Source organism: Rhea americana, unplaced genomic scaffold, assembly GCF_003343005.1.
Source record: "Rhea americana isolate MKP2758 unplaced genomic scaffold, rheAme1 scaffold_372, whole genome shotgun sequence".
Classification (NCBI taxonomy): domain Eukaryota; kingdom Metazoa; phylum Chordata; class Aves; order Rheiformes; family Rheidae; genus Rhea; species Rhea americana.
The window spans coordinates 12,849-26,256 of record NW_028186504.1 but is presented as its reverse complement, the minus strand read 5'-3'; the positions used below and the strand labels follow the sequence as shown (position 1 = coordinate 26,256).

General features: G+C 33.6%; 1 protein-coding gene across 1 annotated transcript in view; it reads left to right on the top strand.

The window, feature by feature from the left end:
* LOC146591405 (nebulin-like) overlaps positions 1–13,408 on the top strand; it is a gene marked incomplete at its 3' end in the record, with an annotated part of 37,994 nt that overhangs the window by 11,743 nt on the left and 12,843 nt on the right. Inside the window, exons 15-27 of the mRNA XM_085312962.1 lie at positions 918–1,022; positions 1,581–1,688; positions 1,774–1,887; positions 2,785–2,982; positions 5,291–5,398; positions 6,281–6,379; positions 7,005–7,109; positions 7,207–7,314; positions 8,037–8,348; positions 8,903–9,109; positions 9,374–9,478; positions 10,521–10,628; positions 11,574–11,885. Coding sequence (XP_085169088.1) covers positions 918–1,022; positions 1,581–1,688; positions 1,774–1,887; positions 2,785–2,982; positions 5,291–5,398; positions 6,281–6,379; positions 7,005–7,109; positions 7,207–7,314; positions 8,037–8,348; positions 8,903–9,109; positions 9,374–9,478; positions 10,521–10,628; positions 11,574–11,885 — 1,989 coding nt within the window. The remainder of the gene's footprint in view (positions 1–917; positions 1,023–1,580; positions 1,689–1,773; positions 1,888–2,784; positions 2,983–5,290; positions 5,399–6,280; positions 6,380–7,004; positions 7,110–7,206; positions 7,315–8,036; positions 8,349–8,902; positions 9,110–9,373; positions 9,479–10,520; positions 10,629–11,573; positions 11,886–13,408) is intronic.

The following is a 13,408-nucleotide window of genomic DNA, read 5'->3' as shown; positions in this document are numbered from 1 at the left end:
AGAATAGAACCCCTTGTGACAGGCTGTATGTGAATATTCAGCGTTGGTTCTGTTACGATTCTCTATCACATGTCTCAAATTATAATTACTTAAGATTTTAGAAGCATTATCAAAATTGTCCAGTGGCTCTATAAAAATACCACTATTTTTTACATGTAATGTCTAAACTATGTAGTTTATGCGTCTGTGAACTGCTAAATTTTATTGTACAGTTTCCCGTGAAAACAAACCTCTGTATTTACTGACTACAAACAACTACAGTGTGAATCTTTGATTTTGTTTCTCCTTGTGTTAGTAACAGAGTAATGGTTAAATAAAATTGTGACAAAACCCTGAGACTGTTAAACAGATTAGAATGATTTGACTTTCTGCTTTTATGAGTCAGTTAGATCCAGACACACAGAGGCCAGGTATGGTGTAAGTTTATAACAAACAGTTCTGCTAATCAATACTTTTCAGTCCTGGAATACACCACCTGAGCTGTTCTAATCATTGATCTCAGCTGAGCAACTGTTTTCAAATGAGTTTTGTTTGGAGTATGGGCTAGAACCAGAGTGAGACACTTTTCGCTTGTGACTTAATTGTAATTTGAATCCATTAATTTAATGATGAAAGACTGAATCAAAAAATAATATGTCTTTGTAGGARAAAATCAGCTCCTTAATTGATGCTAATTGATACTGTTCCAAATGAAGCTGGTACTAGTAAGCTGAGTGAACCCTAGGTTTTATTGTCTGGGGATTTCACCAATAAAATTAGGTTATATCTTTATTTTGGTAAGAAAATAGTCAAAATATGAAGTACAGTGATATTTCTAACAAAAACCAAATTTTGTCCCGTTGTTCACTTCTATTCTAACCTCTCAACTAAGATTGACTTCTGCCTTTCCTAAATGATTATCTTACTGTGTTTTTCAGTTGAAGTACAAAGCTAAACATGAAAGTGAGAAGTTCAAATGYTCTATACCACCAGATGCTCCGTTTTTCCTCCAGTCTCGTGTCAATGCATATAACATTAGTGATGTAAGTATTAATTTTATAGTGTACTGTACATAGCAAGATTTGTTCAAAGCAAAACACTTTGTGTAGGAACGCGGGGTACAAATAATCAATTAAGTTGACAGTAAGAATAAATGTTAGGATTCCTTCAAAAACTCCAAGCAATTAAAATAGTTCACACACAGGTAAAATTCAGTAGATAGACATAACTGACATAATGCAATAATTGTTAATGTAGTCTTAATATTATATTAATAAATATAATAAACATTAATGTTTTATGTAAAAATGCAGAGAAAATGGTCTTGTWAAAATGATTCTTCTGGGAATATTAAGGGGCTGCGAAATGGGATTAATTTATATTTATACTCAAAATACCCTTTGCAAAGATACTTCACATTGCTAGGAAAGTTATAGTAGTCTTTGTGCATTATTCTTTGTGTCATAGTCAAAATAAGCATAATGTTAATTTGTAATATGAACTACTGGCAATAGTTTAAAATGCTGTTTTGTATTTAATATCTAGTTGCATTTGAATTAATTAGATTCTTATGACTTAAGCATTTTTGTGTATTTTTCCAGAATTGTTACAAGTATGAATGGGAAAAGTCTAAAGATAAGCAGTTTGAAATCAAAGTTGATGCAATTCCACTTCTTGCAGCTAAGGCTCACAATAAAATTGCAAGTGATGTAAGTATGTCTTTTGACTCTGATAGCTTTTTCAGGTTACATTTTAAATGGAACTTGGTTTAACTTTTTTGTTCTTGCTGTGCAGGTGGAATACAAGAAAGCATATGAGCAGAGTAAAGGGAAGATGGTTGGAGCCCTGAGTGTTCATGATGATCCCAAGATACTACATTCCATGAAAGTGGCCAAACAGCAGAGTGATGTAAGATCCTTATACTAATTTGTTTTATTCCTCCTATTTATTCATTTCTGGTTTGTAGGCTAGGTCTTTTACAGACATGAAGGAACAATCTTTCTATTATAAGGAAAATCTACGTTAAAAAAAATCATAGGATAATAGGATAATTCAGGTTGGAAGGGGCCTCATTATGTCATCTAGTCCAATGTCCTGCTCAAAGCAGAGTCAGCTATCAGGTCAGATCAGGTTACTAAGAGCTTTAATGTATGAATAGACCCATCTGTCATCCACTCTTGCCATTCTTCCTATTATTTACGTTGTGTGATGCCTTTGTTCTGAAGTCAAAGTTCACACAGCTGGTAATTTCTGCTCTCTTCTTGCTAACACTTTCTGGGTTCCTTTAGTGTTCAGTTCAAATTTACTGTGTATTAATTTCTATTCATATGGTATAATACACTAGTAAAATAATATGTGTCATTTCCTCTCTCGTGGATAGAACACAAAAACTGTGAAAATCTACCAGCTCTGTCACCTACTGAAGTTAGTCCTTAAACTTGTGTGTCATGAATTAACACATCTTTGAGTCTAACACAGAAACAAGTGTTGGACTTGTATGTCAGTTTGTACTCTGCCAGGCAGTAATGCAGGACATGCTACATTTGCAGATAACACAGTTTTAAAATTTGGTTTAATGAAAATAAATAATCCATAGTTTATATCTGAGAAACATAATTATACCCTGCCTTTAATAATTATGTCTGTTTGCAATCTTTGTATCTCTAGTTTATCTGAACTTCTGAATGTTTAGATAGAATAGCTAGCACATATTGTTGTATCAGGAAGTAGCAACCTCTGAGAGGAGTATAGAACTGTCCTTGAATTAATCTAGTAGCAAAAAATACTTCTTAAATTCTTTTTCAGCGTGAGTACAAATTGGCTTATGAAACATCAAAGACCAACTATACGGCACCGTTGGACATGATCCCAGTTGTTCAAGCAAAAAAATCTCAAGAAATCGCCAGCAATGTGGACTACAAGAACATCCCTCATACTTACTTTTATCCTCCTGACAGCGTTAATGTGGAGCTTGCAAAGAAAGCCTATAGTCTTCAGAGTGATGTAAGGAATTTGTATTTTATTGTTTGTAGTAACACTGACCAGGTTGTCATTGTAACTAAAGTAGAACCATTTCTGGCTGAAAATAATATGTGCCAACAGAAGCACTTTTGTCTGCTCTGAAAAGTGATGAGCTGTTTGGTTTGCAAAGCAAGAAGTAGAAATCGGTAGGAATCTTTAATTTATAGCTGCTAACTTTATTTTTCTGGTGTTCCGAATATTTCTACTGAATAGGTTTGAATGGACTAGGGAGTTACAATAGTGACTGCTTTTCAGCAGCACAATGATAAACCTATTATAAATTGATTCCCAAATTTAGACTTTTTTTTCTAAAATGTTATTTGGTGTAGTTCAGGGTGGCACATTTTCTTTGGTCTCTGAATGTTCCCTGATGAGGCTGTAGGCCATAGATCTTTGCTTCTCTGGGAAGACATTCCTCGATACAATCTGAGTATGTTAGAGGGCTACATGCCTTACTACAGAGTAGTAAGAATTACTTACTGAGTCTGGTGAATTTCCATGTGTAAGAACTCCCTTTTKGGGGGCTCAAACAAGTAATAAATACCATGAGCAGAACAACCCCTTTAAAAACGAACATTGTAAATCTTAACAATAAAGAATAGAGTACAACATGAGAACAAAGGATYAGATGAATGAATAACCTATGCATATATCTTCCCTACCCATGTTTAGRTGGTTTACATGTGGCTGTTGACCTCAGTTACCCCAGATAGTTGACATCCTCCCCACAACCTGTCAGTATTTTATAGAGGCTGCAATATTTATAGAGAAACTCATTTAGCAGATAGAGTATGAGGGTCTAACCGTTGCTTCTCAAAAAGTGATCATAGCTTTGTACTTCAGGAGTTTGTGAAGGGAAGCATACCAGGAATATCATCTACTCTTTGTGTTTATTTCTTTAAAATGTCACTATTGAATTCATTCAATATGTATGTATAATAAACTCAGTTTTCCTCTTTATTCATTAAAAACAGCAATTCCAAAGTGATTACTGTGTTTGCTAGCCCCAGGATAACTTTGGGGGAAAGTTTTAGGTAATTGAACTTACCATTTTCAATATAGAGTACTTTGAAAAGAATTCTGTTTCTTATTGCAGTGCTAGTTTTTGGCATTTCTTCTGAAGTCACAAATGGTTTATTTCAGAAGAAGTGAATGTGTTTTATTTTTCTTATTAAGAGGAACTTCATTCTGTTTTAATACCAGTAATAGATTGTTTCAGAATATTAAYTGCAAAATTTCTAAATCTTGAGAATGTAATGAGGTCTCAGTGGGTTTCCCAGTATTTTTATTAGTTTTGTAGAACTTTGAAGATTTACAAAGCTAATTACCGTGTTTCAAGAAACTGAGAAATTCAGTAGATACTTTCTCCTAGTAACACTGAACCTTTACAGAAACAGCRAGTAGAGTTGGAAACCTTTTTAACTCCAGAAGGTCTTAGTCCAAGGAAAAACAGGAGACATCCAGCTACACTAACTATATCTTATCTACTAGTCAGCTAAATGTTTTGGATCAGGTATTTAAATGGCTCACTGTCATACTGGYTTAGCTAACAGAGAAGCTTCACAAACAGTAGTAGAAAAATTGTAAAGGTATGTCTACATGTTACAGTGCAATTGCCTGTGGAAATATTACAGTTAAATCTGTATCAACCAGCTTTGTACAGTGTAAAGCTGGAGCATATTAGCAAAGTACTATGTGTAGAGTGAAAAAATTCAAAATTTGAACTTCTGATGTTGTGTATTGATGTGAATACAACACATTCTTTGTTCTGGGTTGAGTAAGAATACAATATCTGTGCAAACTTGGTTCAAAATTCTTTTTGGAAACCTCTGTAATTTGTTAATCTTGACAAGAAAATAGCTTTTATGAATCACAGTATTTTCATATGTAATTTGACATTCAAACAATTTATCACTGAGAAATGACCAGACTGGAAAGGCAAACACAACACTAAAGTCCATATTTTTAAAGGCACACAAGCTAAATATTCTGACGTCTTTGCAGTGCATATACTTATGTCCATTAATTTTAACAAGGATTGTTGTATCCTTGGGATAAAGGGAGAACAGAGATTTTATCTTCAAGCAATCTTTGGACATTTCTCTCTTAAAGCTGGATGTTTCCATGGTTTTCCCTTGACTTTTACATAAAATCAATTCAATTGATTTGGTATTAAAGTTTTAAGGTTTAAGCTTTCTACTGGTGAAAACTACTGAAATAGTTTTGTATAGGTAATTCAGACATGTGGAATCTTCAGACTGGACTTCATGTTTTTCTCTTTCTCTTCCAGAATGAGTATAAATCTGATTACAATAGTGACATGAAAGGCTGTGGCTGGATACCGTTGGGATCCCTAGAAGTAGAGAAGGTTAAGAGAGCTTCAGATATTCTGAATGAGGTAATGAAATCTAGTATAACCAAATTCTTACTCAGTTGAGAGCACTTTGGGAGGGAAAAAGCAATGAGAGACTCTGTGCTGTATCTATCATACTGTCTTTTAATGTGAAATATTCTTTGTCATTCATTAACTAAATGAGAAATATTTATGGGCTCAGTCCTAGCCTATGACAATTTTTATATATATATATATATATATATGTATGTATATATATGTATGTATATGTATATATATGTGTGTGTGTGTATATATATATATATATGTGTATATATATATATATGCATTTTACATACGCAGTCTTTGGAGTTAAAACACAAAAAATCCACTGGCACTTCTGCTGAGATCTGCTGTTGATTCTCTGGATCAAAATAAAAATCTAGTCACCTGTACTTAAATGTAAGACGTAGTCACATAAATAAAGCAGTGGATTTAAGCTGTGAATCTAATTTCACAAAGATACCTAATTATGGACCTCAGATGTCTAAATCCTAGCAATACTCAGAATTTCATGGAATATTTATCAACACTTCTATTGTCTGGATTAGATATCCTAGGGTTTATTATGCTGAATGTTATGAATGCTGTAATTAGAAGATCTAACTTTTTTATGTTCAGCTTATAGAAATTAGTCACCTACGTCAACCTTGTAAATACCACCTTTTCTCCAGGTGCCTAATTTTTAGATGGTATAGAGTTTCATACTCCAGTTACTAAGTCTGTTTAATGACATATGATTAACATCAAGGAGTAGGAAAGAGCCTAATAAATGAATATATTAACTTATGCTTGTGTACATTTTAATAAATAGATGTGTTAGAGCTATAATGAAATCTCTTTTTATCCATTCGGAAATATAATATGACTTTTTTCTTTTCTGAATAGAAAAAGTATCGCCAGCATCCAGACACCATTAAGTTTACACAGATTGAAGATGAGCCTGTTATGGTTCAGGCTAAAATCAACCAGGCTCAGAGAAGTGATGTAAGTTTTGACATTTTTGATTCATGTGTGGATATAATATATTTATTAATTACCTGAAGCCCTAAACTGAAGCCTCTGTAGAACTAATCATGCCCTGATTCAGTTGTTGTTGTCATCTCTAACAATCCGAATGGTTCTGTTTTTCGAAGTTTGTTGGAGGCAGTTAGCAAACCTATCCAGTTCTTATGACTCATATATTGTTATACTCTGAGACTATCCATTTCTGCACTATTGCCACCCTCACTTAGTCATCTGGTTTTAAGAGAACTCCTGAAATGAAATATGTGAGTGTGTGTGTATGCAGTTCTGTTCTAGCAGAAGATCACCTGGGAATCTTTTTTTTTTTTTTTTTTTTTTTTTTTAATTTTTCAAATGACCGTTCATATTAGGTTTCAGTATGTAGGTGTGCAATTGTGCTTATGTTCATCATTCTTAATATATTCTTTGCACCAGTTAAGTCAATGTGGTTTATACCATTCACTTGGCAAGGACTAGTATTCCATCTCTGTCTTTCTTCATGAGTGAGGTAAAATGAAATATTTAAGCTGTATAAATCAACATGATTAAGTATTTGTAGGTTATAAACATTGGGTTGCCAAATTTATTTCTTTGATTTTCTGTGCAGGTACTGTATAAATCCAAAGGTGAAGAAGTTATTCACAAGTACCACCTTCCTCCAGATGTGCCTCAGTTTATCCAGGCTAAAGTTAATGCCTATAATATTAGTGATGTAAGTATATTTTGAATCCAGAGCTCTTGATTCAGCTTATATTTTTAAGATTCAATTAGCTAGAAACTGTTCATTCCAAAWTCACCTTTTCTTTTAGAACTACTACAAAATTGGATTGGAAGAATTAAAATCAAAGGGATATGATCTAAGAAGTGATGCTATTCCTATCAGAGCTGCCAAGGCTGCTAGACAGGCTGTCAGCGATGTAAGTACATCCTTCTTCAAGGAAGTGTTCAATTCAGAAGAATTTACATRAACAATGTTTGCGATTGTATTTATTTATGATATCTGAAGGTTAACTTCTTTATTTCCTTTATGGGGTATGTTATTGCACTTTTTATCTAAACGTAGATTAACCTTAATTAACACCGTTAAATTTTATTGGTTTTTTTGCTATGCTAAAGTATTTTTATAATATAATTACACTTAGAAAAGGCTGTCCCATTATGTAATTCTCTGGGARTAAATGAAATATCCTGCACTCCAGTATGATTGAGGAAAATTATGAGGACTATGTCACTAGTGACAGCTTCATGAGCAATGAACCCCTGAATTTTCTCTGTCCCTGATTATAGGCTTGATCCTAAATGAGATGAAAAACCTTCTAAGATATCATTGGATTTTGGGGTAGATTCTTGGGGATGGCCTCAGGGAAGACCTTAGTATTTTAGGACTCCTTTCCCTTTTCTGATCRGTATAATTGAAGTAATAGTACTGTGTAAATTAATTAACTGATATTTGTATAGCAGTGAATTGTAAAGAGATACATGTCTGGTTTTATTATGATAGTTTTGGATAGGTCACTGATTTATATGTGAGGGATACTCTTTGTAAAAAAACGTAAGCGTGGTTTTGCTTTTAATTTACTTTTTGCTAAGTTACTGCACTTAAGATGATATTCTCTGTGTTCTGTTCTGCTTTTAACAGGTTAACTATAAAAAAGGCTATGAACTTGCCAAGGGTAAACTTATTGGCTTCCAGAGCCTCCAAGATGATCCGAAACTGGTTCATTATATGAAAGTAGCCAAGATGCAATCYGAGCGAGAGTACAAGAAAGATTATGAGAAAACAAAAACTAAGTACAATACCCCACTGGATATGGTCAATGTTGTGGCTGCCAAGAAGGCTCAAGAGATTGCCAGCAATGCTAATTACAAGAACCTCCTGCACCACTATACTTATTTACCAGATGCAATGAACTTGGAGTTGACCAAAAACATGATGGAGATTCAGAGTGATGTAAGTATAACTTCCTTTGAACAGAATTTGTTGAGGCACCTCAAGCGAAAACTATGGAGACTCAGGAGAGGTTCCTGAATTCTAGCTTTTTAAATATTATTTTCACTTTTTGGTAAGAATGCCTACAAAGCAGATTGTAATATCTGGATCAAAGACATTCCAATTGGCTCCCTAGAAGTAGAAGAGTCTCTGCCCTGTAAACCTCTGTATAAGGCCAAGTCCATTAGACGTTGCTGCAAAACAGAACAAATTCAGTCATGATATATAGACATCGTAAAGTGAAAATTTTCACCTGGGTAAGTGAAAAAGAGCTTAGTAAATACTAAAGGGATGTCACTGTTTATAAGAAATGAATCATGAAGGAAAAATTACAGTAGCTAATTTTCATTCTTGCAAAATCAGAGAAGTTTTAAAAACTCTGTTCACTTTAAGAATATGTAAGTGTTTCCTGCTAATGTAGAACTCAATGGCTAGACTATGTGATTATGGTGTTAAAAGGAAAGATTGTAATTCTGTGGGAAAATCTTGGTCCATGTTGGCTTTCTCTCCTTCAGAATGCATACAAACAAGACTATAACAGCTGGTTCAAGGGTATTGGATGGAGTCCTCTGGGTTCTCTGGATGTTGAAAAAGCTAAAAAGGCTGGAGATGCACTAAATGAGAAGAAATACCGTCAGCACCCAGACACCATCAAATTTACAAGTATACCAGATTCGATACCAATGGTTTTAGCTCAGCACAATACCAAGCAACTGAGTGATGTAAGACATTTTTCATTATTTATGCAGTATAGTCATTTATTTTTTTTACTGTGCATATATATATATATATATATATATATATAAATAAAAAATGTATAAAATAACTGATATTCCATCTTAAAAATATTTAAATTCTAAAAACTGTACAAGAAGTAAATTACCATTTGTTGGTAAGAATTAAGCATTATTAGTTTGCCTATTTGTTAACAGTCATATTACCTGCCTTATATTGTGGACAAATATGTTATTTATTCTTCCTTGCAGGTAACATATAAGCAGGAAGGTGAAAAAGTAAAACACAAATACACTCTGGATCCTGATGTTCCACAGTTTATTCAAGCCAGGGTCAATGCCTTCAATCTGAGTGATGTGAGCATAAAACCAATAGTTTGTTCAATAATACATTTATCACTCAATAGAAAAATAGCCTTTTATTTATTTGTGCTACTGTATTTGAATACAGAAATGCAGATGTGAATTCAGCTGAACTCTTGCTTTTAGAAGTTAATAGGTTTTATCCTTGTTAAGCAAAWTTTTAAAGTGCTTCTCTGAGTACTAATGATTATAAACACATTTTGGTGCTTTTTGCCAAAGTGTTTGGATGGACTAAATAAGAAATCTAGCATATCTTTTATTATTCAAATCCCTGTAAGTTTGGGGACTTATGTCATCTCTTTCTTTGCAAAACACATATTACATAGGCAAGTTGTGCAAGTTCTGTGTACAGTGTTTCCTGCTGCTGGGCTTTCAAAGGAAATTAACTTACCTAGTGTACAGATATGATATGTAATGCTTCTTCTCCACCATTCAGTTAGTAGTCTGCCTGCTTTTCGCGACTTCTTACATCCTTCCAACACTGTAGAGATCTCCTCTGACAATTATCACCTTTATTGCTTTTGTAATAATAAATTTTTGGTGGTATTATCAGACCTCTAGGAACTGGGCAAAAGCTGACAGCTCCCTTTATCCCATGCTGTAGAAGCTGTCAAGTACTTTTAGCCTGTCCAGATGTTACCCACTAACAAAGAACCAGTCAGACTACTTAAGTCACTTAAGACTAGATGTCCTGATTTTGGAGTTACAGAAAAGAAATTCTACAGGTTCAGTGAAATAAAAAAGAATTTTGCTTAAGCAAGGGCAAAGGCACTGCTAACAGAGTTTTTCTGTGTAAAAATTGCAAAAAATGCTTAAGGAATTACTGAGTTAGTTACATGAATTAAAGTGATTGTCTTGAATTGCTTTGTAGTAATTTATCATAATATAAATGTAGTTGTATAGAAGTCATTTTTTTCCTTGCAATTGCACAGACTAAATTGAATACCTGCAACTATAATAAAAATACGAGTTTAAGCAATTTGTTTACAATCACTACTTGTAACATTGCTAACTTGTGCCTTTTTTCCCCTCTAAGGCTAACTACAAAGCAGACTGGAAAAAAACTATTGCCAAAGGGTATGATCTGAAACCAGATGCCATTCCTATTATTGCTGCTAAAGCTTCTCAGAACATTGCCAGTGGTGTAAGTGTAATATACTTAGAGAGAAATACAAAGATCTGTTTCATTAACCTTCTGCAGCATATTATGCTATAGAGCACATACTATATCCATATAGTGAAATAGAGAAGCTTATCTCTGAGAATTGAAATTTTTATGGTGCTGTGAAAGTACTGGAAGTTTGTGAACCCCAGAAGAAAGCTGTTTCTTCAKAAATGAGTCATGATGTAGCTAAGTGCTGGTGAGATGGGGCTCTTTGTTATATGGAGAATTAATGTACTTCAGGTATGCACCAGCTTATTTGAAAGTTCCTGTTTTATAACTTCTTTATTCATAACAGCTGGAGAACTGTAGGTCTACTTGTATGACCTTCAACAGCTGTACAAAAATGTGATTATTAGTAGTCAAATCTCAGTCAGTTGGCAGAATGAAAGGTCAGTGTGCCATCTGATGCAGGCTATGAAAGGAGATTGGGAACCCAGAAATAAATTCACTAGTGTTAGCAGAAGGCTAAAAATCACTTCCAACCCACTTACATCTGCCTCTCTCCCCAGTGTCTGAATGTTGGGTTGTCTAGCTATCTGGATGTTTTACACTTTTCAATTACATATTATTGTGCTTGTGTTTTAATTAAAAACTAAATATGCCTGGGAATTAGAGGATTATGGTAGTAAAATATAATATGGCAGAGACAATGGCAGAACAGGGCTTTTATTGCATATCTAGATGTATATCTATGCTAGATGCCAGGGGTTAAGACAAGCTGAGCAATCCAGCAACCCACTTCTTTTTGACCTAAATAATTCAGAGCTGTCTGAAAAATATTTTTTGTTTTTATAGAATGAATTGCAGTTAAAATATTGAATTTCAATGTATCAAACTTACCAAAAGTCTTTCCTTTCTGAAGTACATTAAGTACTTTTTTATTTTTTTCTTTTATTTATTTATTTATTTTTACTTCATCTCTAGTACAAGTACAAGGAATCTTATGAGAAAGAGAAAGGCAAACAGGTTGGATACCGTAGCCTGCAGGATGATCCTAAACTTGTTCATTACATGAATGTGGCCAAAATGCAATCAGATCGTGAATACAAAAAGGATTATGAAGTCACCAAGACCAAATATCACACTCCCTTGGATATGTTCAGTGTGACAGCTGCCAAAAAAGCCCAGGAAGCTGTTACAAACGCTGGCTATAAACAGCTGATCCACAATTATACACTCTTGCCTGATGCTGTGAACCTGGAACTATCAAAAAATATGATGCAGATTCAGAGTGATGTAAGTAATAATTAATCATTCTAATTTTATCTTCTGAGTTACTATATTACAGTACTAACCTATTAAGGCTCAAAAATAAACAGTGGTGGATTGACAATGGATTTGGAAGTGTTTGCTCTAAAACCCTGTATTTTCCAAAGATTACCATAATTATGTGTAGTTAATAAGTTCCAGGGAGCTTACCTAACAAGTAAAAACTTCCTTTGTTTYTTCTAAATATTTGGCTACTTCCTAGTAAGTTAACATGTTTTTCTAAATTCTGTATTTTTGTGTTTGGATTTGTAATCTGAGCATGTTATTATTGTGTTTATTATTTGTATCGTTAGAGATCCTAGGCTATGTACAGAGTCTAAATTATGACTATAATTTACTCATAAATAAATGTAACCTATATAACAACATAACATAAAAATATTTAGATTTACAGAAAATACACATTATGTACATTGATAGTTAGGTTGTAGGTAAAGCTTTAAGAATGATTAATTTTCTTCCCTTTTTCATTCTGTCTTTGTCCTCCAACAGGTGCATATGCTATGCATTCTAAGGATTCAATGATTAGGTTATAAAAAAGCCTTATAACAGTTTCCATTAAGTTCTGTRACTCATTTCCGTATTTTTGCACTGATGTAACTTTGGGCCCTGCATTTGGTTTATCCAGACAGTATTTAGTTTAATCTGCATTTTTAAAAGTCCTCTGACAAATTTGAAATTCCAAAAAAGCTTGAACAGCCTGATTGAAAGTGTTCTTCACATTCTAAGCTTTGTTTGGCTAAGGACAACGTGTATATTTGTACTGTCCAGCAAGTATAGCATCTGAGCTTTAGACATGGTATTCTTTCCAAATGCAGAAATACTCATCTTGGGTTTTTTGCTTCCTCCTTGTATTTTTACCCGTTCTTGCTGAGTTGGCTGAGCTTGCTTGGCTGTCAAACTCAGGATGTTTGCTAGGAGAGAAAAGTGATACTTTGGGATGTATTTTGCCCTCTGTGCATACTCTATAAAAGTATGTGGTCTTTTTATCAGGTGTAAATATGATGATGTCATTGTTTTTAACACTGAATTTTAGGAACATGCTTTATTTTCATAGCATCTTCATATTTTTTTTTGTATTTAAAAAGCCACATTGTAAAGTATGATTAATTTGGAATAGTATTGATTCAAGAATGTGCAGAATGAGGCCATTAAGCAGAAGGTGTTGAAGAAATTTCACAGTGAATTAATTTTACTGAGAACTGAATCTACTGACAAACAAGACTTTCATTTAAAAGCTTATTGTATTTTTGTCAGTTTTTCACCTTTACCACACAAACTTTGTTCTAAGTTGTGTGTTGTTTCTAGTGGGAGTTCTACACATTGGTTTAGTGAACAGAATTTGTTTGTCCTTAACACATCAATAGTTCCTGATTTTATGCTAAAGACTTGGAAAACATTAACTGTTCTAGCACAATTCTCTACATTTTTCTTCAAAAATGAATGACCATGAGAAATTAAGATCTCATCTGTTTTTTTTTTTTTTTTTT